We start from the raw sequence: 27843 nt of genomic DNA on the forward strand, positions 1-27843 counted from the left end.
GGAAAGTGGGTTTTACTTTGCTCAACTGACAGTTGAATTTAAGATAGCCTTAAATGGTACATGGTGATATGAATGGAAATTCAGTACTGGTCAAGAAATAGCAACTGGATGAATAATGCCTGCCTCTTTGTGTTCAGCAGCACAGTTTATAGGAGATCCTCTTCCCAAGTTATCCCAGGGTAAGGTTGCAGTTTTGGAAAAGGAGGAAGGTAGTTGCTTCAGCTGTGATACCAAATTCTGGTGGGCTGGTTTCTTGGCTACTTTTTTGGATTGGTTTATGAAGATGCAATCTTTTATTTCCCTGCAGGACAAGTGGTGAAAGTAAGTGGCGCCATTTCTGTGCTGAGTCCTTATACTTATTATAAACTTTAGCAACAGCATGTTAGTGCAAGCAGAAACTGGCACAGCCATTCCTTACCCTCTACAGGTATAAAAAGGAAAAAAATCTACAATTGCTCAACAGCGAGGGAAAGGCATTCCATAGACTCAGAGGCAATTTTTTCTTCAAATCTGCCAGGTGTCAGCTGTACTCCTGATTTCTGGGCTGCATCCTGGTACAAATGAAGTTTTCGGCACCAGGTCATTTCCTTTGTAATATGGGTTACATAGTTTATTAAAGGGTGAGCCTACAAGGGCAAGGCCACAGGATCTGAAAGAGATTTCTTTACTTGCCAAGGAGTAGTGTGACTCTGCATTCAGTGCACTAGGAGTAGAACCAAACCTGGACTGGGGACCAGGAGTCACGAAGTTTATCAAAATCTGACAACTGAGGCGACACACCCAGACGAATGAATCTTTGCATGGCTTCTTAGCTTCTCTCTTCTCAAGGATGAGATGAAGATTACAATATTATAAGGTGGAGGCGCAAACTAGGAGTAGAATCAAATCTACTGTGCGAGTGAAGAGCAAGAGTCATGAGTTTTATCAAAATCTGGCAATTGAAGTAACACACTCAGAGGACTGAGTCCTTGCATAGGTTATTGGCTACTCTTCTTAAGGCAGAAATGGAGTCTTCAAGGGGGTAATATTAAATAGGGGATGGTGATGATGATGACACCCACCACCACCTGAGCCCATGAACAGCCCATTATCCAATGAAAAAGCAAGCTTGCAGTGAAAAGCCTCAAGGCAATGAAAATCACATTTAGAGCTTGGAAAAGTGACTTTTGGACTACAGGTCCCAGAATCTCCAGCCAACATGGCCTTTGAAAAGTGACTTTTGCAGTATAACTCCCAGAACTCCAGTGGCCATGGTGACTAAGTGGATTCTGGGGGTTGTAGTAGAAGAAGTCATTTTTCTAAGCACTGGCTTGTCTAACTACACTATACACTATAGATGGCAGGACACAAAAGGTGGGGTGCGGTGATGCCAGTAGGTGCTGCTGATACTAAGCTGCCCTAGTGAATGCTGCTCAGATAATACACCTGGCTAAGCTACAGAGAACATCCATCTTTCTTTGCTTTATCTCTATCTTAGAACCAGGAAACAAATCAGAAATAAAGGAATGTCACTATGTTTATGAAAATAAGATGTCTTTTATCTTACCACAGTTGTGCAAAGAGAGGCAAAAAGTGTTTTGAATTTACCATGGAGAAACAGCAGGAATGCAAACATGTGAAATCAGTCTAGTTGTTCTTACACAGGTAAATCTTTAAAAGCAGCTTCTCTAGATTCTAGACTTGCATAAGAGGCCTCAAGTTCCACCGCTACATGTACTGTATGGATTACAAGATCTGACCTCTTTTTTTTTTTGCTGGCTAGTGTTTGCTACTTCATCAGCACCTTCAAGTGGCTCAAGATCAGCTCTATTTCTCCCTCCCTTCTGGAAGTGTTTAGATAAATATCATTTGGGGAGAGTTCAGCAAGGTTTAACAATGAGAGCCCCAGCACACTGGGGATTCCCCAATAATCCCTCTCTCTCCTTGCAGGCCAACATGGCCAGGCCAGGTTTAGTTCCTGTCCTGCTTCTGCTGCTTTAGAGCTTGCCGGAAGGTCTTCTTCACCTGGTCCACAGTCTCCTGATACACTCTGAAGTCTTCCTCTTTGGTCTTCATGGTGACCTGCAAAGCATTCTTCAGGCCTTCATTCTCATCAATTTGGATTGCAAGCCTAGGTAGAAATAAACAATCATATTTATTTATTGATAATTATATTAATTAATTAATTAATTAATTAATTAAATTAATTATATGAGTCAAATGCACTGAAACTGGAAGGGAGTGTACCAGCCCCTCGTCTCAACATGGAGAAACATGGCCTCCTTATTTTTATCAACACAGCTACCAGATAAATTGGTGATGTATGCTGGTCTATAGACAAGATGCATTGCGTTTTCCCACATCGCTGAAACAATGCCACAAATGTTTCTATGTCAGGCCTATAGTTCCACACAACCCCTCCACCCCCATCTGCAAATATACACACTTCAGCATCAGTGCAGTTGCTAAAATGATTAGGATTTTATCCTAGCTTGAGGCCAGGATGTCGGAAAGACCACCTCGACACATGAAAGTGTGTCTGAAAGAGGGTAGAGTCCATGAAAGCTTATGTCAGATAAACCTGTTAGTCTTTAAGGTGCCCACTGCGTGTCCCACCACCGCAAAGGGCTAGGTTGAAGGATCCATGGGACAGGGCTTTCTTTGCAGCAGCACTGTAAAAGGGGAACTCCCACCCGAGAGAAGTCAGGCTGGCTCAATCTCTTCTGAGTTTCTGGCAGGCAGCTATAAATGTGTTATTTGGCTTGGCCTTCACTTCTTAATACTGAGATGGCTGCACTGTATTAACTGTCTGTGGGTTAGATAAATATTTTGAAGATGAGCTTTTGTTTGTTTTTTAAATGTGTTTATTTGTACCTTTGATGCTTTAAATGGTTTTATACTTTGTATAGCACCCTGTGGGCCCACGAAGGAGCAGCAGCAGCAATTGCTAATTCACTATAAGGTTGACAACTGAGCAACCTATGGATTTCAAGATATTGTTGGACTGCAGTCCCTATTTCTCTCTCTCTCACACACACACCTGCCCTAAGGGCTTTGTCCTATACTCCTGGGGACAGAGACTGCAGCAGTCTTCTTAAATTGTGGAGAATCAGAGACCTGATAAAGAATAATTAAGGTAACTTAATTAACTTACCTAGTGGACAATTCTTCTATTTGAGATTCCAGGGACATTTCTGACAGATGTGCAGATGGAGGTTCCTTCTTAGCACCCATATTCCAGGTCTGCCTGGTACTGCTGGGCAGCTGAGCTGTAGATACATCAGGGCTTGTCAGTAAAAGGCAAGGCTAACACAAAATTTTGCTCACATTTCAGACCTACCTAGGTTCCTCCATTCATTCTTACCAACTTGATTTTTTTCTTTGTTAAAAAACTTGTTTTTGCATTGAGCCTGCATAGTTACATTTTGAACCAGTGTGGTGCGGTGGTTTGATCACTGGACTACAACTCTGGAGATCAGGGCTCAAATCATGGCTCAGCCATGTTAACCCACTGGGTAAACTTGGGCAAGTAAATTTCTGTCAGCCTCAGAGGATGGCAATGGGAAATCCCCCTGCAGAAACATGCCAAGAAAACCCGTGACACGTTCACCTGAGGGTCGCCATAAGTCAGAAATGACTGGAAGGCGCTCAACAACAACAGGTATATTTCAGCCATCCATTTCTGCCATTTCTGCCAGGCACTGGAAGCTCTCTTATCAAATGAAGCCATCACTTAGTCATTTTAAGTCTCCAACCCAGAAGACAGTGATCTCCCAAATTCCTGACAGGCAGAACAATGATTTAGGAATTAGGAGAAACTGCATGCTGTCTCCAAAAAGCTTTGTTCTCTGATGCCCGAGAGGGAAAGACTAGGTTTAACAGTTTTAAGTTACATGAGGGTCGATTTTGATTGAACTTTAGAAGGAAGATCATGTCCATAAGAGTGGTTTGGCAACAGAAGCAACTGCTTAGAGATGTGGTGGTGGGGAGGTCTCCCTTCTCTAGACATCTTCAAAAAGAGGCTGGACAGCTATTTTCTGGAGATGCTTTATCTAGTGTGCCTGCACAGAGCAGGAGCTAGACTGAATGGCCCATGAGGCCCCTTCCAACTCTATGAAATGAACTTTCTGCCACGTCTTTCTGCTGTCATTGTTGGAGGATGGTGCAGTCCACAACAGTCTCTTCCAACTCAATGATTCTATGAAAATCGAGTCCCGCACCACTGCAGGAACTCAAAAGCTATATAAACTCTTCAGGACAAAGTGGCAGTGGAGCACAAGGAAGTGTGCTTGTGTATGTCACTTAACGTGAAGACTCTCAAAGAGGAAGAAATGGGTAGAACATTAAATGCATAACTGGCAGTGGCTACATTCTTTTGGCTTTAGACAAAAAACACTTCTGAAGCACCATTCCTCTGGGGCAACTGTTCCCATATATGTATGTATGTATGTATGTATGTATATATTTGCCTACTTTTAAGAAGCCAAGTTAAATCATTGTAATATGCAAGAGAGCATCTTTTATATTACCATGGGCTTAAACTTTCATACTGCTCATAGGCATTTGATAGAAATTATGCATGCAGAGACTGGATCTCCTGATGTCCTAGGACAGTGATGGTGAACCTTTTACAGACCAAGTGCCCAAACTGCAACCCAGACCCCACTTATTTACTGCAAAGTGCCATGTCCCTCTGGCTTTCTAGTAAGAAACTCTGACAAACTCTGTGCTAGAGCGACAGCATGTGTGCCCACAGAGAGGGCTCTGAGTGCCACCTCTGGCACACATGCCATAGGTTCACCATCACTGTCCTAGGACCTAGTCCATGTTACCTGCTTTGCTCTTAGAGTGGGCTTTCGCAGAGCCAGTACTCTTTCCAGAATCTGTTTTCAGTTTTTCAACCTGTTGCTCCAGAGCAATGCTCTTGAGCTGCTGCTCTTGAAACTTCTTCTCAGCTTCCCAGACCTTAGTAGTGCTGTCATCCACCCTGACAATCGAAACAGATGAATTCAGTACATAATTCTTTTTTAAAAAATACTATAGCTCTAACACAAAACTCACAATATTTATATTTAGGCAGATGCAAGCATGTATGCGTATTTCATCCACATCATCAGAGTATGGAAATTTTTGGACTACAACTCCCAGAATCCTAGTGCCAGTATAGCTGGTGGCCATGCTGGTTGGGAAACTCTGGGAGCTGTAGTCCAAAGAAGTACTGTATACTATATACCCACGAATAAGTCTAGAAATGTTAGTCCAAAAACTGACCCAAAAAAACTACCCACAAGTCAAAGTATTGTATCTTAACTCGTATCAAAAAAAGAACCACCTCTTCCTCTTGAGTGGTGAAAGCCAAGAGCTTAGTCTATCCTGGGAGAACCCTCTATTTTCCTTTCCTTTATCCTTTACTTTCTTTGTTACATGCCCCTAAGTTCTACCCTCAATTTATCCGTGAGTCATATAAAACCCCATAATTTTGCCTCCAAAACCAGCCCTCAACTTACCTATGAGTTTGATATACTTCAGTATATACATTTTCTAAGTTCTGTTACACAGAGGGGAAGTTGCCTTGGTTCATCGAGCTCAAATGGATCTGTACCAGTGGTAGGAACTGGGTGGCCCATGGACTATATGCAGCCCACCAGGGCCCTTTGTGAAGTGTCAACAGCTTAACCCCCACTGTTAAGGGGGAAAATGAGGTACCACCCCTTTAGAAACCTCCACAGTGGTGTTAAATATCATTCGCTCCCTTCTACATGTTGTTCCAGTAAGTTTCAATATTCTTTGCCACAAGCAAGGGCATGTATGCTGAACGAGAAGAAATGGGAGGATTTGGTCTATAGGGTGGGTGGTCCTCTAGGGCAGGACAGTGATGGGAAGCAGCTTTCCAGAGTTTCAGTCAAGAATGAATATGGCAGCAGAAAAGCCTGGCCTTTTCTGCTTCTAAAACATGTGCTCAGCTATTGAGGTGAGCTTTCTCCCTCCTTGGCCACAGTCAAGGCACTGTGAAATTTTGTCGACTTCAGAAAATGTGAGTGATTTGGAAAAATGGACAACCATAGGCCTAGGGAGCCATGTTTCTCATTCAGGAGCTTTTGTCACCTTTTTTGTAGGATGTTGACCATTTCTATCAGCCTTCCACGTTCCACTTCAGTTGCCTGGCAAAGGGTCTTATATTCTGCAATCTGGATGTTCAGGGGTTTCATATCCAGATCACCAGGCTCAGCAACACTAAAAAAGTGAAAAGGATTGAAATGATTGTGCTGGCTAGGAAACAAACATTTAAAAAAAATAATTATGGCATCTTAAAGACTAACAGGTTTATCTGACATAAGCTTTCATGGACTCTACCCACTTTATCAGATCAGTGGGCTGCACTCCAAAATTGCTTATGGCAAATAAAACTTGTTATTCTTTAAAATGCCATACAACCTTTTTGTTGATTCTTCTATAACAGACTACCCCACACCTATTTTTTTTTTTTAAAGAAAATCTGACATGGCTAAAGATAAGATGCAGCCTGCTGGATCAAGTCAAGGACCAATTTAGTCCAGCCAACAAAGTCCAGGGGGATGCTTCTGAGACATGCATAGTAGGACATGAAGTTGTTCTCCCACTGTGAAAGTGGTACGAAGAAGCATCCTCCCTCTGAACCATCTCCACTCACAGACTTGTCTAAACCTATTTTAAAGCCAAATATAAGAGAAACAGAAAATGAAGTCAGTGTGGCTGCTAGCTAGGCAGGATGGGGGGTCTAAGACATATAATCCAAAAAAGTAATCTTTCCAAGCTCTTCGTCAGAGCTAGATTTGAAATTCTGGGAGAAGCTAAAGTGGATGAACTGGGCTTTTGGTAACACCACTTTTGGGGAGTACTAGCCCATACTTGTTGTAACTATAGAATTGCCTTAGCTACATGAAACATCCCACTGAGTCTATTGATCCATTTTCATTAGCTTGCCAGTTCAGCCTTGTGCAGCGGTCATGAGCCAAAATCTCTCTCTGAGCACAGAAAGGAGCTTAGCTATCATGTTTCGAGAGCAAGAATGGAGTGAGCTTGCACAACACTGCCACGATGTGGACACCTATGCTTATTTTACAAGTTACTTGTGTCCCAGACAATCCTATGGGCTCTGAGCAGCCTATATCTATTTCAGTAGTAGTTGATCTCCTAGATCTGCTCCATATGATCTTGCAAGGATCAGGCATATGCAGAGATACAGAAGGGGAAAGACAAAATCCCATGCTAATCTAAGCATGAATTTTCAGCCACTGCTCCATGACAGATAGATTGTACAGACCTTGCAGGTGAGGCAGTTGATGGGAAGGAAGTAGCCACAGAGTCCACAAGGGTGTGCCCCATCTTAGATACCACCCTAGAAAAGATAAAAGCACTGTCAACATTTTTTTACAGCAGTCTCCGTGTTTAACCTCCCCTCTTCCATTTCTGGTGTGAGCTGGCACTGATCTTCAGAGCTTGGAAAACTGACTTTTTACACTGCAACTCCTAGCATCCCTCAGCCAGCATGGTCTTTCCATACTGGCTGGTGATTCTAGGAGCTGCAGTCTCCTGGGCCCAACCACAAAAAGTGTTTTACAAGCTCTACTTATCAGAGGAGTGATCAGAAAATATTTGGATCACAACTACTTTTAGGATGATGCTACATTTATACAAAATTAAAGCTGCCCTTGTGGAGAATTTAGAGAAAGAAGACCTGGTGGCTGTACAGTGGTCTTACCCTCATCGGCATGGGAATAACCCATGTCTGTATGTACAGTGCTGTGTACAGTGCTACAGCGCCATATAAATAAAATATAATAATAATAATAACAAAATAAGAGGATACAGCTGGAATTTCTGAAAATTGCACAACTGTTCAAAAATTGTCGATTCAGCAGAGGATAAAACCCCGGTCCCCTTCTATTTAGATGGTTGTTACACTCCCCCCCCCCCCCCCCCCCAGTGATGCTGCTTTAACTTCCACATAATCAAAATCCAACAAGGTCTCTCCAGTGCAGAAGCAACAACAATAGGGAAAGCAGCAGTGGTTGAACTTCAACCTGCCATATGACTGAAAAAGGACAGAGCACCTAAGTTCCTGATGCTGTCCCTGGAGTTGGGGCATAGCGTCTATATGACACACACCCGGCTCTACCTGCAGGGTGGTGCCACAACACTCCTCCAGCGCTGCATTCACACTACAGCAATTAAGAGATTTGGAGTCCCCTTATAACTCCACCCAGGAAGGAAACTGTATTCTAGAAGGTTTATTTTTCTCTCTCACCGTCCAGAAGTATTACTTCCAACGAGGCCCTCCTTTTTGAGTTCAGAAATGTAATCCCCTTCTTCCAAAGACTCCACAGACATTGTGGAAATGGAACTGGTATTTTCATCTGTATGATGAAGATGATGCTGGTATAAAAATATTAACCAAGTTGGACATTAAACATATTTTGCCTCACCTGGTCTCATTTTCTGGCCTATCCTTTTGCTATCACCCTTTCAAGACAGGACTGAGAGCTGGTGCTTTTTATTACAATTCACACACACTGGGATGCTGTTGTATCTCATATGTAAGAATTGTGTTACATTAAGCCTGTATTTACCATGGGTATGTTTTACTCTCTTTTTGGTAATGGCAAACCAAAATAGGTGGCAATGGCAGCTTTCCTCCTAAGGAAAATAGCAGCTAAGAACTGAAAGGGAGGTGAGAGGCTCGATTTGAATCAGGACTGAGGAAACTGTACCATGAAACTATGAATATATGCACTTTGGGCATGTTACTGCAAGGGATCCTGAGGCAATCACCTGAGATTGTATCTGGGGTCAGTGGTGCTTCTGAAAATATTGCTCTCTCCCTCCCAGGAGCAAATATTTTGTCTCGCCAACCTCTGGGTGCTATCCAGAGACAGACCTTTACTTTTTTATACACACACACATTTCCTGTTGGAGTTTCTTCTGAGGGCCTGTCCTATTCTAGGGTAGACATTAAAATGCACCAATGGGGGTGGAGAATGGGTCCAATCATGCTTAATGAGTAATTTCTGTGTGAGTGATCTTCCCAGGCTAGTTTGTCTGATCTGGTTTACCTGCATAGTTAGTTGCCTGACTTTCTCCTCCAATTCTTTCACTGTGGCTTCTCTCTCAGCGACCATCTGCTTGAGCTGGTCTATGAGGCAGCTTTGATTCTGTTCTTCAACATTAAGCTGCATCCCCAGGCTCTGATGTCTTTCTTTGATCCTCCCATCCTGCTGGCTCAGGTTCTTTAAAATGACTTGCATTTCCTTCTGCTGGCTCTGGCAAAACAGAAAAAAACCATGGGACACATGGTTTTATACATGTGAGACATTAAATGTGCATGAAGACAGCACTTTCAGCCTAAAGCAAGGTACAGGCACAGCTTTGAAAGGCTGAGAAACACAAGACCAGCTTCAGTGTTGCAAAGGTAATGCATTAGCAGGAACATATATCAGGGACAAGCCTTTTCAAGTTAAGCAACTCAGCAATAGATCAAACATCCATTATAGGCATCTATGCTGCCTGAGGGCCTCTTTAGCAACACAGTATATTCAATATTTATCCATTACGAGATTTTACAACAGTTACATTTTTGTATACTAAATAAAAATTCATTTTATTTCCCTTAGTAAATTAAGATCTAGAAGAAAACAAGAAACTGGGGTGGCGGGAACTGCCTGGCTTTACTCCTGTTCAGCAAAAGTGCAATTACAAGTGCAAAAGGCCTGTCCATTAATAAGATATTGTTTACATGATATTCTACAACAGATATAGTATATCTTGATTTCAGTAAGGCTTTTGACAGGGTTCCCCATGACATTCTTGCAAACAAGCTAGTGAAATGTGGGCTAAACAATGTAACTGTTACATGGATTTGTAATTGGTTGACTGGCCGAACCCAAAGGGTGCTCAACAATGGCTCCTTTTCATCCTGGAGAGAAGTGACCAGTGGGGTTCCACTGGGTTCTGTCCTGGGCCCAGTGCTATTCAACATCTTTATCAATGACCTGGATGACAGAATTGAGAGCATACTTATCAAATTAGCAGATGACATCAAATTAGGAGGAATAGCTAATATTCCAGAGGACAGGATAAAAATTCAAAATGACCTAAATAGACTAGCAAGTTGGGCCACAGCTAACAAAATGAATTTCAACAGGGAGAAATGTAAGGTACTGCACTTAGGGCGGAAAAATAAAATGCACAGATATAGGATGGGGGACACCTGGCTGAAAGAGACTACATGTGAAAGGGATCTGGGAGTCCAAGTAGACCACAAGTTGAACATAACAATGCGATATGGCAGCTAACAAGGCCAATGCGATTATAGGCTGCATCAATAGAAATATAGTGTCTAGATCAAGAGAAGTAATAGTGCCACTGTATTCTGTTTTGGTCAGGCCCCACCTGGAATATTGTGTCCAGTTCTGGGCTCCACAATTCAAAAAGGATGTTGAAAATGGTAAAGGGTCTGGAAACCATGTCCTATGAGGAACGACTTAGGGAGCTGGGGATGTTTAGCCTGGAGAAGAGATGGTTAAGAGGTGAGATGATAGCCCTGTTTAAATACTTGAAGGAATGTCATATTGAGGAGGGAGCAAGCTTGTTTTCTGCTGCTCCAGAGACTAGGACCCGGAGCAATGGATGCAAGCTCCAGGAAAAGAGATTCCACCTCAACATTAGGAAGAACTTCCTGACAGTAAGGGCTGTTTGACAGTGGAACACACTCCCTCGGAGTGTAGTGGAGTCTCCCTCTTTGGAGGCCTTTAAGCAGAGGCTGGATGGCCATAATAATAATAATAATAATAATAATAATAATAATAATAATAATAGGTTTTATTTATATACCGCCCAATCACTGGGAATCCGAGCGGTTTACAATAGAGGGGATAACAGACAGTTCCCTGCCCACAGGCTTACAATCTAAAAGACACGACACAAAAGGAGAAGGGAATGGTGAGGGGGGGAGGGAATCAGGTCCAGCATTCTTCTCTCCCTCTGAGGCCTGGACCAAGGCAGATGGACCGGAGGGAGGGCTCTTCTTCTTCAGGCTAGCCCCTGATGGAACTGGGCCAGCCTACTCTCTCCCTCAGAGGCCGAAAGATGACAGTTAGGGAGGGAGGAGCCTCTTTCTTCAGGCTAGCCCCTGATGGAACTGGGCCAGCCTACTCTCTCCCTCAGAGGCCAAAGATGACAGTTAGGGAGGGAGGAGCCTCTTTCTTCAGGCTAGCCCCTGATGGAACTGGGCCAGCCTACTCTCTCCCTCAGAGGCTGAAAGATGACAGTTAGGGAGGGAGGAGCCTCTTTCTTCAGGCCAGCCCCTGATGGAACTGGGCCAGCCTACTCTCTCCCTCAGAGGCCGAAAGATGACAGTTAGGGAGGGAGGAGCCTCTTTCTTCAGGCTAGCCCCTGATGGTACTGGGCCAGCCTTCTCTCTCCCTCAGAGGCCGAAAGATGACAGTTAGGGAGGGAGGAGCCTCTTTCTTCAGGCTAGCCCCTGATGGAACTGGGCCAGCCTACTCTCTCCCTCAGAGGCCAAAGATGACAGTTAGGGAGGGAGGAGCCTCTTTCTTCAGGCTAGCCATCTGTCAGGGATGCTTTGACTGAGAGTTTCTGCATGGCAGGGGGTTGGACTGGATGGCCCTTGTGGTCTCTTCCAGCTCTGTGATTCTATGATTCTATAGGATAACTTAAGCAATTTAGTTGCATGACCTAAGCCCCAATAAGTTGTGCTATTCTGCAGACTGGTTAGTTTAATAAAGGGCAAAACAATACTACTTTGGGCTGAAATAGATGGCTCTGAAGGGGCAGCTTCAAGCCGCTCCTTCTGAAGGCGGATTGGAGCCACAGCAACTGTATGCTGCTGCCCCAATTCATCTTGAAGCCACCTGAAAAAGGAGTGGCAAAGAGCCACTCCTTTATCGGGTAGCTAAAAGCCAGCTTTAAGGCACTCCAGCGGTGTGTAAAAGCCAGAATGCCCAGAAGCTGGCCTACATGTGGGCGGCTGCTCATTTGAAGCTGGCTTCCGGGCATTTTGGGGTCATGCATTATCTGCACGCCATGCCCCGAAAATGCTTAGATACTGGATTTTTATGACGGTGTATTTCGCAACTCAGTTAAAGCTTCCAATTTGTTCTTATATTCAAGGTGTTGGTCTGGACCACAATATCCCAAACAACAAAGATAACATATGCAAAGAGATCTTGTAGCAGCTTTGAGGCTGTGTGAAAGAAGTTGTAGCATAAGCTTTCGTAGACTTGGGTCCAAACTACACTGCAGAAATCATCCAGTTTGAGACCACTTTGCCATGGCTCAGTGCTAGGGAATTCTGGGAACTGTAGGTTTGTGAGACATTTAGCCTTCTCTGTCAAAGAGCTCTGATTCCACAATAAACTACAATTCCCATGATTCCTTAGCACTCAGTCAGGGCAATTAAAGCAGTCTCAAACTGGATTATGTTTGCAGTGTGTTTTGGACTTTGGTCTACTTCCTCAGATGCACCTGAAGAAGCAGACCTAGTCTATGAAAGCTTATATTACAACATCTCTTGCACAGTTACTCTCCTAGGCACTACAAGATCCCTTTGCATACTGATATTCCAAAAAAGCCATTGCTCTCAGCAATTCCCAGAGTGTATAGTACAGGGGTTGGCTGGAAATATTGGTTCATTCAGTTTTGGAAAGTAATGCCCTGTTGTCACTGCCCTTCTGGGAAAATAGCACCTCTGTGGTATAACACAGGTATTAACTCGCAATTTGAGACTACTTTAATTGGTACTGATTTAAAACTCTTTGCCATTTTGTCATTTCATGCCCACACTCACCATTTCCTTGGAACCTCTTTTGAGCTGCAGCACTTCCCTTACCAAGAAACCTAGCTATTTGTTCTTGCAAGCCTAACCTATAGAGTTCTGTTACATGGCACTCACCTGAAAGGCTAGGGGGACGCTTTACCCATCCGGAGAGTCCGAAGGGCCATAGCCTCTGACCCATGGTGGTGGGGGGGAATGTTTTGCCACCAAGATACCTTCTAGGAACCATGTTTCTAGGCCCTACAGGCCATTTAGGCCCAGGAGAAGACTTTTTAACAACCGAAAGTGAGCAAAAGTAAATTTGTTTAAAAAAAAAGGCTCTCCTGGGCCTAAATTGGGCCAGTAAGGGCAAAACCATGGTGAAAATGGTTTAGGGACATTTGGCTGAGTGGGGGGGGGGGGGTGTTTTTGACCCTTGGGAACTTCTGGGCAGGCCAAAACTGTCCCTGGGGCTTCCTGCATTATGTAGCTGCACTTTTGTTATTGTTGTTGTGATCCTAAGGGGAACTTATCATGGGGTTTTCTAGGCAAGATTTGTTCAGAGATTTGCCCTTGCCTTCTCCTGAGGCTGAGAGAGTATGACTTGCCCAAGGCTGCACTTTGCTCACCCTCAAACTAGCCCATTACTATCTATTCTAATGAGCAGTAACTCGCTAGGATTGTAGGGTGAAATCATACACAGAGGTAGAGTTTGCAGAGTGAAGAATGGATGTGTGTGGAATATGCACATTTGAAACACCACGGGAGTTTAGACAGCCATAGGTAACAATCAGCATTGAATTTCTCTAGCATGAAGCACCAGCCTGAGCATACCGTTAAAGCGTCAATGAGCTCATCGTCATGCTTCCCTTTGCTCAGCAGGGTTGAGACTTGTTCCTTCAGGATTTTCACTTCATTGGACAGTACTTTGTTCCTAGATTTAGCACCATCCAATTTCTTTTTCAACTCCTCATGATCCTTCTGGAGGGCACTGTGTTCACTGGTAAGTTTCTGCAGTCAAGGAAAGACAGAAAGTAGAAAAACTAAGTTTCTAATTAAGTACATAAACCTTCTTTCCCAGCCATGAATTAATATCTGCTATAGTTGGTGATGGAAAAACCTACATGACTTTGCATTTGAATAACAGTAATCACTGGTTCTGCATTTCCATGGCTCCAAGATATTCTCCTCTGCACTTTTCTTTTAACACAAAGCAGATTACATCTGCATGGAAGAAACACGTGGACAGCAACCATTTAATCCTCTTCCTTCCCTGCTTTTAGCTCAATGCTTCTTCACCCAGATACAGGGCCTTTCTATTTTCCATGAAAAATCCACACACACTCACTTTCTTGACAACAGTGTGCAACTGCACAATGGACTTCTAAGCACCGCATTCTATCACAAACTCATTGATCACTACACATACTTACATACCTCCAGTTTCCAACCAGAATGAACTACCAAATCTATTGCCCGAGATCACCTAGTGAGATTCCATATGCAAGTGGGAATTTGAACCCTGGTATCCAGAGTCCTAGTCCAACACTGAAACCACTACACCACGCTGGCTGTCACTGGACAAAACATAGATCGTGATTCTCCTGAAGAGCACAGAGCCTCTGTGTCTTTAGTGGCTGCCTTCTCTGTCAGAAACCAGTCAGGAGGCCAAACACTCAGATCCAAAAAAGACACTTTATTCATATGCTCACTTCCTTACCTCCAGAGCTTCTTTCTTTTCTTTTTCCAAATTCCGGATCCGCTGCAGGTTTTTCTCTTGGGCAGATTCTTTCCTTGAGTCTGTAAGGTTTAACACTTCATCACTGCAACCGTTTTCAGATAGCCTGCTTTTGCCGTGGCCCAACTGGCTCTCAAGCTCGCGGACCTAGAGGAGAATGGAAAGGATATTCACATAAGGCTAAATGCTGCTCAGCTGCATACTGACTGTTCCTGTTGAATGAGAAGGTAGTATATGACCTGAAAAGATGGATCACCTAGGGTGAGCATAAAATACCCCAAGACACTCAAATTGTAATAAAGTCTCTTTTCAGTTCCTTTCCTGCTTGAGTGTGGTCATCAAAAAGAAATTTAAGCAAGTGATCACTCATAGTGAATTCAGCATTTGGGAAACCTTTCACTATTTACATACTCATGTTCATGCTGCCAACTTCTTTCTTTAGTTAGTCTCAAAGGTGATACAAGATCTCTCTACATTCTGATTCTACAGACTAACATGACTATATCTTTGAATTCATTCACACTCTGCTCATTTCCCACAATGTTTCAGATAGGAATGCCAGCAGGTGAATGTAGGACCAGTCACATGTAAAGCATGTGCTCGTCTGCTGAAAAATGGGCTTCCCTAATCAATCTACCCTACATACAATCTGGCACAAGCAGAAAGACAAGGTGCTTACAAAGCAAACTAGGGATGGTAACTGTGCAGCCTGTTAGATGCTGCTGGACTGCAAGACATAACAGAGCCAGTGGTAAAGGATGCTGGGAACTGTGTTTCAACAACACCTGGAGTGCTGCACATTTCCCATAACTAGAGTATGTTGTACCAAATTGACTCAAGTAGGCAAGTTAAAGGTGTATGTGATAGGAAAACTAAAACTAATCCCCTGCAACTCATTAGTCATGACTTTGGCAAAATTCCTCACTCCATAAACAAGGAGCTGGACAATAAGCATGAAGAAGAGGGGAGAAATGGAAACATCAACTCACTTTGCATTGCAGGACAAGAATCCGCTGAGCCCGCCCGCGCCACGTGCCCGGGGTGGTCAACAGATTCTGAATGTCAACATCTTCTCCAACTTCATTTGCTAAAAGCTGAAAAGGATATGTAGGTAGGATCACATCAAACCAGACATTTTACAGCAGAGATTTTAATGTTGTACTTAAATGTTGCAGCAACATTAAGCACCAACAGCTTACTTATTTTTAGAAGGCCATAAAGTGAGTCCAAATTGGCTTCCTATCCCATTTTTGAAGTTCCACTTCTCTTCTATTGCACTCTTAAAAAAAGATGGCTTTTTTCACATAGGTGTTTTTAAAGCAGCTTCATAAGACATGTCAACACTTCTACCCAAATAAACACAGAACCCAGGTTGAGTTGACATGGTGAATCATCTTGGAAAAATCTGAGACATTCACTTGGGACTATGGGAACAGCTGCTCTAAGTTGAGACACAATAACTTTCATGTTTAGCCAGAGGAGAGATAATGCTGGAGATACCATATGGCCTGAAAGTGACTTTAGTGATGGCTATTAGGATGAATTACTGCCAATACATTCAGTGATACATGAGAATTTTGATTTATGAGTAACATCAATACAAAAAAAAAAAACATTACCAAGGCTTCTATATGGTGTGGTAAAGAAGGAGGTCAATGTGGGGAGTGACGCCATGAGTTACCACAATAGGTGACACCAACCCTAGTGTGCAACTATTATACATCATTATTTAATTAGTTAATTTGTATCCCACTTTTCTCCCATGTTTGGGTTCAAGGTGGTTTCAAATAATTTAAAGAAGAATTTTAAATATTTATGCAAGTTTAAATTGTTTATGCAATTTAAAACTACTTCAGTGTAATTTATTTATATTCTATGTGGGTTTATAGACATTTCTCCCAAGTCAGTATAATATTGTTTGGTGTCTCTCCTGACAGATCTAATTATCAAGAAAATCCAGATTTCTGTGAGTTGCTGGCAGATTTTATTTCTCAAATAGTCTAAGCATTCAAGTCTGATTTTCAGTTGCTCTTGCATCAGTCTATTGCGACTTCACAGTCTCAAAACTGAATATGGAACCTGAGCCTCTAACTAGGCAATTTAAGGACCTGTATTCACCACAGCAATAGGCATTTTTTCTGTGAACCTTTGTAGCCCTATTGTATCCAGTAGAGGGCAAATTTCAAAGGGAAAAAAGATTCCTTTATCTTAGCTGATAGCAATATATGGAAACAATCACAGAATGACTCCTACCTTCTGTGTCATCTTAAGCTCCTGTTTGGCGGTTTGGAGCTGGTTCCGATATTCAGAAATTTTGAGGTTGGCTGCTGTTAGCTTTTCCAGCAGAGCTTTCCCCTCTGGGTTCTCATGGTTGAAGAGAATGAAAAGGAATGCAGTTATTTGAGGAGTACAGAGAACCCAATAACAGCAGATATTCATCAAAGAGGAAAGAAGTTTGAATTTGAAGACTTATTTATTGACTTATTTATAGCATTTATGCATCCCTCTGATCGCATCAGAGCCCCTGAGGTGATGTACAATGAATACAAAAATATTTAGAATATTTTTTTAAAAAAAATCCAGCAAGAATGAACATGGACCACATTTGCTTGGAATGGAAAAGGTTACAACTTCACTGGTTACAAATAAATAGTCTTGATCCACAGTATGTCTCTGGATCTGTAGCCTATGGCAATCCTGTTAGCCTATGGCAATCCATTCATTGGTTGGCCCAACTGTCAACTAGTGGAAATCCATTCACCCAGCCCACCTGCTGGATAACACTGAAATAACATATGTGGGAATCCACTTGTGCGGAAGCCCCTGTGGTTCCCCTGCCATGTGGGAGTAAAACAAAGCTATATGCCTTCAGGTTAGGCATGGCCTGATTCACTACACCCCCATAGTTCTTTAAAGGGACCCACATACCAGGTATGGGCCCTATCTACCCCCAAACTTAATCCAGCCCCCATGCCAGAACCACCCAAAGTTGAGACAACCAATATTAGCACTGTGATAGTACTAATTAATAAACTAATCATCTTTACAAAAATCCTAACACTCAGGAGGTTGTGTAGGGATGACAATCAAAGCTGACTACTAGTATGGTGGAGGAAGCAGCTTACACATGCCAGAAGAGGACCTGAGTGAAGCCTTCACTTGTTCCTGAGCCTGCCAGCAATCGGGCTGCTTCTGGTTGGTTGGAGTTTCCTCTCCATACTAGACTCTGAGGAAATAGTGTGGATTTCTGGGAAAGAATATAGCACCCATCTTCCCTTTGCCCACAGCTGTGATACAGAAACAAGTGCTCCCTATGGGTTGAGAAACCCACTTACCAAAGATGTTTCTGTTGTTTTACGGGCTGATTGACTGTCTTTGTCCCCATGTGACTGCAGCTTGACAAGTGCCATTTGCAACTAAGGAAAAAATATATATATATTTGCACAATTATAAAGCTGATTACCTGACAGTGTTTCTCTAACAAAGTGCAGAAGCCAATGTACAAAGAGATGTGAACAGCTATCAGAGTCAAATGCAACAGTCTTTAGTCTGGCACCCACAATATACCACAAGGAGGAAAAGAACTAAGAAGCAAGTTAGAAGCAACAAGAAACAACATGTTGGCACCACATAAAATCACTGTCAGGTTTCCAGCTGCTTGCTGGGCTCAGAGATGCAAAGCAGATAAGGTGAAGTGGATCTTATCTAGCAATCTGGGCAATTATCTTGTCTTTATTCTCTGTTATCAAGCTGAATTTATGCAACACACTTATAACAGAAGGTAGCCTTACTTCTTTCTCCAGCCCTTTGATTCTGTTATTCAGCTGTTTCACTTTGGCTTTCTCCCTTTCAGTTTCAGCAGTCAAATGTCGATTCTGTTTTGCCAGTTCAACAATTTTAGTGGCTGCAACATCTCCTACTAAGCCAGATGTCCCTGCAAAAGGAGAAAGGGAAGAAAGCACTATTACTATTATTATATTTGAAAACTTTTTTGCTTTTCTAATCTAGCCAATATTAGGATCTAAGGTAAAACTGGCATAACTATACATCAGTTCTATTAAAATGTCTAATGTGTCTTTCTCTGGGCAATATTCAGAGTGGCTCAACAGCAGTGAAAAACTACACAATTTTAAACAGCTAAATCTGTGTGCCATGGCGTTGGACTGGATGCCCCTTGTGGTCTCTTCCAACTCTATGATTCAATGATATAAGCAGGTCTGGGTCTAAATCATGCCTGGATGAGAGATAATCTGGGAAAGTACAACGATCCTAGAAGAAAGGTGTGTAAAATTAGAGAGAGATATTATTATTGGATTGCTTTTGTGCCTGTCATAGTATTTTCTTGCCATGATTTTTCAGAGGGGGTTTGCCTTTGCTTCCCCCTCAGGCTGAGTGTGTGACTTTGTCCACGGGCACCCAGTAGGTTTCCATGGATGAACGAGGATTTGAACCCTGCTCTCCAGAGTCGTACTCCAACTGTCAAACCACTACACAATGCTGTCTCTTTAGCATATTATTGGATCACAATAGCACAATTATAAAATGCAAAGCAAATTTAAGATCTTAGGGAAACATGTCTTTAACCAGAAACGTTGCGGTGACAGAAGTAAGAGTATACTAGAAGTGGTAATTAATGATAGAGGAAGGATAGCCCTGAGCAGCACAAAGCATTTTGAGACATTTCACTGAATAGTATTTGACCAAAATAGCTTTCACCATTCTAGCACCTTCCAGTAGTGAGATTCCTACCAAGAAACAGAGGTGAATGTTGCATGTATGTTTTTCTTTAGATGACCACAAATAAAAAACTACAGAGTTTCTCAAAAATGAAGGAAGAAATGAACAATTCATGGGGGTAAAGCTGGAGATTGTAACTCATCCTTCCCTATGGCTTTGCCCCTTGTTGGACAAAAGGAAGAATCTAGGAAAGATAGGAGGGTTACGTTTTTAAAAATTGAGTTGTACGAGTCAGTTGTTTGGATAAGAAAAGTGAGAACCTTTTCTCCCCCTCTCCCAAAATGTTTTTCTTCATAAAGAAATTTGTTTACAGGGCTAAAAGAAATACGGCATCTTCAATGAAAAGGGTTAATTACAAGTCAAACAAGGGATCTTTTAAGATAGTATAAGATAAATATACAGATCATTACAGTGCACTCTTTTCAGAAATGTTTATATGGTGTAGGAATTTGGGATTTCTTTCCTTTCCCTTAAGGCCTTTTAAAAACAGTGTTTCCCCCAGAAGTACATTGTGGTGGTCTCACGAATACCAAGAAATTCATATAGGTACTCATATCGGCTTTATTAAAAGTCAGACTGTTCCCTATTTTTCAAATGCCAGTTAGTTTCTTTTCTCCCTATCACATCTTTTTCTCCTTTTCTCCCAATCTTATTCTCTTAAATTCTGCAAACTAAATTGCAAAAATAAAGCATGCTTTAGCTAAATTACTTGGTGAAGATTTAATATCGTTCCATTGTAGAATACATCCAATCTTGTTTTGTATTAAGTTTTCTAATGCTCCTAAACTATCTGTATTACTTGACACTTGTTGCTCTATGGCCCTTATAATTGCTGCAGCCCACATAACTTGAAGGAGTATGCAGAGAGCTGAGAAGAGGCATGGTGGCCTATAAACATCCGTGTTTACCCATTAGAGCAAATCTTTCCTCCTCTAACTTCTGTTGGAGTTGCTTGATCTCAAACTCTCGTTCCTTCAGCAGTTTGTATAACCTGCCATTTTCATCAACAGTTTCACGAAGCTGGCTCTGGAGATGCTCATTTTCATTTTCCAGCAATCTGAGGAAGAATACACATTCTTTTTAAAGCTTGGTATGAATTGTGAATGTTGTTCTGATGCCAGAGAATGCAAGAGAGAGAGAGAGAGAGAGAGAACTGTAGTAAGTGAAAAAACAGTGGCCTTCCTAACATATAATACAGTGGGGCCTCCGCATACGCGGACTTTTTATAAGCGGCTTTGAGCGTACGTGCTCAAGCCGCTGGGCGTGCGCGGGGTGGCACGTCCCATTCAGTTGAAGGGCCCGCGCGCGCCCGTTGCGCCCTGTGCACCTCCGTGCATGAGCCCTGTTGTTTACAATGGGGCTCGAGCATAGGCGGAAATCGCCATACGCGGCGGGATCCGGAACGGATCCCCCGCGTATGGCGAGGTTCCACTGTAGTTATGAAATTCTTTGCTTTAAGATGTTGTGTTGACCAATAGCTTGGGAGGGAGGATCTTCCTCTACAAAATGCTCCATGCCTGAACCCACACTAGTTTAATGGAACTAGAATTGTTTGCCTCATAAAGTTTAGCTGTGATTAACTGCATCTGATCACAGTGATGCAGTTACTTTTGTCTCATATAATCCATTATTGTTAGGCACGCTGTCTTGGAATTCTGGGAAATAAAATCCAAAATATCTGAAGGACCATTTTTGGCTTTAAGGACACAGAGAATCAAACCACAGACATATATAATCCAGCATATGTTCCCACAATGGTCAACAATATACCTCAGAAAGGCCCACAGCAAGACATGAACACAAGTAGCACCTTCTTATGTGTGCCTGACTTCCTCAGCAACTGTTACTCAGAAGGATACTGTGTCTGCTAAAGAAAGTAATATGCAACTATCATGTAGTTTAGCTTTCATTGAGCATTTTAGTAGTTACTCCTGGAAACACAAAGTTGGATTAGATAAATTGGTTTTATCCTGTAAAACAGTTACCTAAGAACTGCACAGTACTGTCAACTATATTTAAGAAAATATGGAGGCCTGTTTGCAGCCTCCAGGTCTAGAAAACTGGGGAGCCACAAACACCAGGATATTAAATAGCTACAGAACAAGAACTCTTAAGTGTCCTGTTCCACAATACATTCCAAGTAGTTACTAATATTGAGGCAGTATATTTTGATGTTACTTCTTGAACTGCAAATAGGGCAATGAATAACACTGAATATTGGGAATGGGGAGGAATGTATCTATCCCTCATTTAACAGCATACACTCACCTTGCAAGGACTGGAATCCTCTGCATTTCCCTGCTGTGGAAGCAGATCCAACCATAAGCTCTCTTTAGCTATTTAGGAAGCTAAATATTAGTATACATGGTTTTTTGTGGGTTTTTAGGGCTATGTGGCCATGTTCTAGCTAGAAAAGGGCCACATAGCCTGAAAAACCCACAAAAAACTATGGATGCCGGCCATGAAAGCCTTCGATTTCACATTAGTATAATACATGCTTCAGCTTCCTAAATATTTTACCAAATGAAGGTTTATGATTGCATCTGCCTCAACAGTGAACCTTAGGGAGTTCTGCCCTGGTTTTGCACCACTGTGTCTCCTATGCAGAGGACCACAATCTCTGCAAATCCTGATCTAAAATCTAGCTAGATGTCATGTAGATTCCCCATTTCTAACACCACACAAATGTTAATGAAGTCTACTGTGACAGTGCATGAATCCTGTAGGTCACCCATCTACGTGTTAGTGCACTACAAAGGTTGTGTCAGATTTACACAGACTCCACACATCTTTTGTTGTTGTTGTTGTAGTTTTATTGATGGTGGAACCTATCTTGACCTTTTACCTTTTATTTGTGTCCTCATTTGGCACTTCATTGTCCAGGTTAGCAAGCTTGGATAAGTTGAGATCATCTTGGACTCCAAAGGCATCGTTTTGGTCATCCTGTTTGCTTTTCATGACGCTTTGTTGCCTTTCCTTCTTTCTCTCCATCAGGTGTTGCATTCTCTTTTGCTGCTGTTCTTGCAGAGTTTTGAACTGCATTTTTAAATTTTCAATTACTTCTCCATTGACATCCATCATTCACTTTTTAAAGGGAGGAAAAAAAGAGAGCAAATGAAAGCAGAACACTTACATCTCAAGAATACCTTTCAAAAAGCTTAATGAGCTTCATCCACTTCTCCTTGGTCATCTTCATCCACTCCAGTGTGTCCACCCTGTCTATTTTCAAACACTACAATTTCCCACCAAAATCTACTAATACAAGCAACCTTTCATTCGACAGGTAGCTTGTGAAGCTCTGGAGGAATCGCTACACTGCATCCATTTAAGTGCAAACAATGTTCTGGGCATCACAATTCAAAAATGAAGTTGAGAAACTGGAGCATGTCCAGAGAAGGTGAAGGGTCTGGAAACCATGAAGCCCTATGAGAAGATACTTGGGGAGCTGGGTATGTTCACCCTGGAGAAGAGAAGGTTAAGTGGTGATATGATAGCCCTGTTTAAATACTTGAAGGGATGTCATATTGAGGAGGGGAAAAGCTTGTTTTCGGAAGCTCCAGGAGAAGAGATTCCACCTCAACATTAGGAAGAACTTCCTGACAGTAAGGGCTGTTCAACAGTGGAACACACTCCTTCCTCGGAGTGTAGTGGAGTCTCCTTCCCTGGAGGTGTTTAAGCAGAGGCTGGATGGCCATCTGTCCTTGGGGATGCTTTGAGTGAGAGTTCCTGCATGGCAGAAGGGGGCTGGACTGGATGGACATTTTTGGGGTCTCTTCCAACTCAACGATTCTATGATCCCATGAATGCAAATATGGACAAGATATTTCCTGACATCCAAGGGCAATCCTTGTTTTTACAACACTGTTGAAATAATGCAGGGAGAGGGTGAGAATTGGATGTGGGGAAAGGGTGAGAACAACATTGCAGCATATACATGCGGGGGATCTGTTTTGGGCCCCGCCGTGAGTTCCAAAACTCATGCATATTCAAACCCCATAGGCTTGAATGGGGTGCGTGCATGGGGGGCACACACTCATGGTGCATGCCCCCATGCACATACCCCATTCAAGCCTATTCGGGTTAATGGCGGTTGCCCCTCTATTTCCAAGGATCTCAAGTCCGCAGACTTGGAATTTAGAGAGAGAGGGAGAGGCATTCAATAAATATAAAGTACATTCAATATATATAAAGTTTATTTTATATATATATATATATATATATAGTGTGGCATTAAATAGAGGGAGGGAGAGGCATTCAGTATATATAAAGTGTGTGTGTATATATATATATATATATATTCAGAGTATATATATATATATATATATATATATATATATACATATATATATATATATATATTCCTGCATTCAATATATACAAAGTGTGTGTATATATATATATATATATATATAGTGTGGCACTCAGTAGTTTAGAGAGAGTGTGTGTGTAATTCAATATATATATATATATATATATAGAGAGAGAGAGAGAGAGAGAGAGAGATAAAGTGTGTGTGTGGGTGTGTGTATAATAATAATAATAATAATTTATTTATATCCCACCCTTTTGAGGTCAATCGGGACGGCTAACAGCAATAAAATACAATACATTGTACATCAAAATTCCCTCCCCCCCTTCAAAAAATTATTAAATCAATTATAATTAAAACCAACAAATTAAACAACATTAACACATACACATTAACACAAGACAAAAACAAAACAGAACAAAACAAATAAAACAGTAAACTACAGTAGCATTTCCAGGGAGGACCATGGGAACTCTCATGAGAAGAAGGTTCCTGAGGCCGGGGTTATCTATCCCGGAAAGGCCTGCCGGAAGAGATCCATATTGACAGCCTTTTAAAAGCTGTCTAAAGATGTCAATTGACAGATCTCATCCGGCAGGTCGTTCCATAATCTGGGGGCGACAACAGAAAAAGCCCTCTGGGAGGTAGCCGAAAGCCTAGATCTTTGAGGCTAGAGCAAATTCCTCCCAGAGGACCGGAGTGTGCGGGGAGGATTATATGGGAGGAGGCGGTCCCTGAGATAGTTTGGACCCAAGCCATTTAGGGCTTCAAAGATGATAACCAACACCTTGTACTGGGCCCGGAAACTAATAGGCAGCCAGTGGAGGGACATTAATACCGGAGTAATACGGTCCCTCCTCGATGTTCCTGACACTACTCTGGCCGCCATGTTCTGCACGAATTGCAGTTTCTGAATCAAGCACAAGAGTAGTCCCATGTAGAGCGCATTACAGAAATCTAGATGTGAGGTTACCAGTGCGTGTACAACAGTCTCAAGATCCCTTACTTACAGAAAAGGGTGCAGTTGGCGTATCAGCCGAAGCCGATAACAGGCGCTCTTGACTGTTGCATTTACCTGATTTATCATCAGGAGCGACGAGTCAAGGAGCACCCCCAGACTGCAAACACAGTCACTAGAGGAGAGTGTGACCCCATCCAGGACTGGAGGTTGCAACCCAATTCTTGGTTTCGGGATCACTACCGTGAGCACCTCCGTCTTGTCCAGATTCAGTTTCAATCTGTTTTTCCTCATCCAGCCCATTACTGCCTGAAGACATTCATTGAGAGAGGAGATGCCATTAGAATTCGAGGCCGACGAACGAGACATGGAGAAATAGATTTGGGTGTCATCAGCGTACCGATAACACCCAGCTCCACAACTCCGAATAACCTCACCCAGCGGCTTCATATAGATGTTAAATAACATCGGGGACAGTATAGCACCCTGTGGAACCCCACAGGTGAGCTCCCTTTTACTGGAGCAGCTGTCCCCAAGCAGCACCCTCTGGGATCTGCCCAAGAGGAAGGACCGGAACCATTGCAATGCAGTGCCTCCGATACCTAAACCCCTCAGGCGGTCCAAGAGGATGCCTTGATCTATCGTGTCGAAAGCCACTGAGAGGTCTAGGAGCACCAACAGGGTCACACTGCCCCTGTCCATCCTATAGATATACACTATATATAGATATCTATATCTATATCTATATATATAGCGCCATTCAATATAGACAAAGTTAATTATATATATATATATATATAGTGTGTGTGGCGTTCAATAGTTGCGAGAGAGAGTGTGTAATTCAATACATCAAGAATATATATATATATATATATAGAGAGAGAGAGAGAGAGAGAGAGTGTATATATATATATATATATATAGTGGCATCAATATATATAAAGTGTATGTGTATGCATCTATCTATCTACTTATCTATCCATCTATTCATCCATCCATCCATCCATCCATCCATCCATCCATCCATCCATCCATCCATCCATCCATCTAGTGTGGCCCTCAGCAGCCCTCCAGTCGAGGCCCAGGGGCGCCTGGGGCCTCCATTGAGGCAATCTGCTGCTGGAAGGAACCCGGACTGGCCCCCAGCCCTCCGACCAACGCAGCGGCGCACTCTGGGTTCTTACCGTGGCAGCCCCCGCGAGGCCTCCCTTCCTTCCCGGCCTCCTGCTGCTCCTCTTCCTTTCGGGGCGAGGCGTAGCGAGCGACTGGGCAAAGACCCCGCGAAGGACCCCGAGAGGCCTAAAGTTTTTCTTGACGCGGTCCCTTTGGCAACGGTCGCCATGGCGACGCCGAGGGCCTAGTCGCGGAAACGAAGCCTGACTAGAGTTAGACTGAGAAGGAGAAGAAGGGGAGGGATTTTGTTGTTGTTCTTCCACAGCAGAGAAAAATGGGGGCGTTTTTGTGTCTGTTCCATGCAGCGAGGCTTCACTTTGAAGGTGTTTGCCAAGGGCAGAAGCCCGTCGTTTAAACCGCCAAACTTTGGGCCTGCCTGTGTTTTGGACTCCACCTCCCAGCATCCCTCACTGTTAGCCCAGATGGCTGGGGCTTCTGGGAGTCGAAGTCCAACCCCCCCTAGAAGCCCAATGGTGCTAAATACATAAAATGGCGTCCTACTATCCTTTCTGTGCAGAAGTGATGCCCAAACGTTGGTTTCCAGATGTTTTTTATTCCAACTCCCAGAATTCCTCCTGACTGTTGATCCAGCTGGCAGGGGCTTCTGGGAGTTGGAGTCCAAAATAGTTGGAGGACCAAAGTTTGGGAACCATTGAATTTTTTATTATTATTATTATTATTATTATTATTATTATTATTATTATTATTATTATTATTATGAGATAGGGCCCCTGATGTCTGCTGGGGTTTGGATACTTAAATCCATTGATGCCCAAGTCCCATAATATACAATGGGGGATTATTATTATTATTATTATTATTATTATTATATAGGGCCCCCGGAACACAGCCTCATAGCCTGAAAATCCCACAAAAAAACATGGATGCCTGCTGTGAAAGCCTTTGACTTTACATTAGGGCTCCTGGTGTCTGCTGGTATTTGGTTCCAGAACCCCCTGTTGGATAACAAAACCTGTGCATTATCAGGTCCCATTATATATTGGTGTATTATTATTATTATTATTATTATTATTATTAGATAGGAATAATATCCATGAAACCCCCTTGGATACTGAAATCCATTGATGCCCAATTCCCATTATATACAATGGGGGAATGATGATGATGATGATGATGACGATGACGACTAGATAGGGCCCCCGGAACACGGCCTCATAGTCCGAAAATCCCACAAAAAAACATGGATGCCTGCTGTGAAAGCCTTTGACTTTACATTAGGGCCCCTGGTGTCTTCTGGGATTTGGTTCCAGGACCCCCTGTTGGATAACAAAACCTGTGCATTATCAGGTCCCATTATATATTGGTGTATTATTGTTATTATTATTATTATTATTATTATTATTCTTGGATAGGAATAATATCCATGAGACCCCCTTGGATACCAAAATCTGTGGATGTTCAAGTCCCATTATACACAGTTGGGAATAACTACAACAACAACTAGATGGGGCCCTTGTTGTCTGTTGGGGTTTGGTTCCAAGACCCCCCTTGGATTCCAAAATCTGTGGATACTCAAGTCCCATTATATTTCCAATTCTGAGGCGGGATTCGAACCCTGGTCTCCTGACTCCAGAGTCGTAGTCCCGGTTTTTCTCCTCCCAGTTTACCAACTGCGAATGTAGGCTAAGATTTATGAGCAGAGCCAACCAGAAGGAGTTTTTGGCTGAGTGGCTTAAGCCTCTGCTATTGAACAGGAGTGCATGCCCATACAACGAATTCTAGGGATTGTAGCGCAATGAGCTGTGCAGTTCCCATGGGGCAGGCTGCCAAATTTTTCCTTGAGTAACGTCAGGTCAATGCCCTCTGATTGTAAAATGGCTTTTATTAAATGCTTTCCTGGCATTGCTTAGCCTTAGGGCAATGCCAGAGCAATTGAATATTGAGAACCAGTTGCCTCAAGAGAACTCACAGTTACGAGCAGCACCTTAACTTCATGTTACACTGGAATCATGGAGTTTAACCTCAAAAATGTACACAATACATATAGTGATGAAGTACTGGGAAAGTGACTTAGGCATGGATGATAAAACCTGGGGAAAACAGTAGAGCAAAATTCTGATATGAGCCATTTCTTTAAAGGTTGGAGAGCATGGCCAGTGCTCCTTTTCCTGCATCAA

At 42.6% G+C, this 27843-nt stretch overlaps 1 protein-coding gene across 2 annotated transcripts; it reads right to left on the minus strand.

Moving 5' to 3' along the window:
* Window positions 1-1348: 1348 nt before the first annotated feature.
* LOC149310114 (coiled-coil domain-containing protein 13-like) lies at window positions 1349-26080 on the minus strand. Of its 2 annotated transcripts, none has more exons than XM_089533737.1 (16): window positions 25726-26080; window positions 22111-22349; window positions 20174-20322; window positions 18320-18462; window positions 17864-17944; window positions 16782-16892; window positions 15518-15622; window positions 14511-14675; window positions 13625-13801; window positions 9072-9278; window positions 8267-8394; window positions 7283-7357; window positions 6085-6213; window positions 4812-4966; window positions 3134-3248; window positions 1349-2110 (listed from the first exon to the last, which is right to left on the minus strand). In XM_089533737.1, the coding sequence occupies exons 2-16, from the start codon at window positions 22344-22346 to the stop codon at window positions 1951-1953; spliced, it is 2136 nt and encodes a 711-aa protein (XP_089389863.1). In that variant the 5' UTR covers window positions 22347-22349; window positions 25726-26080; the 3' UTR covers window positions 1349-1950. The 2 variants fall into 2 exon arrangements, with proteins under 2 accessions (XP_089389863.1, XP_089389864.1); XM_089533738.1 differs by having other exon boundaries at window positions 25717-26080.
* Window positions 26081-27843: the final 1763 nt, after the last annotated feature.

This window comes from Sceloporus occidentalis, unplaced genomic scaffold (assembly GCF_023333645.1).
Source record: "Sceloporus occidentalis isolate IW3139 unplaced genomic scaffold, rSceOcc1.0.p SCAF_7, whole genome shotgun sequence".
NCBI lineage: Eukaryota > Metazoa > Chordata > Lepidosauria > Squamata > Phrynosomatidae > Sceloporus > Sceloporus occidentalis.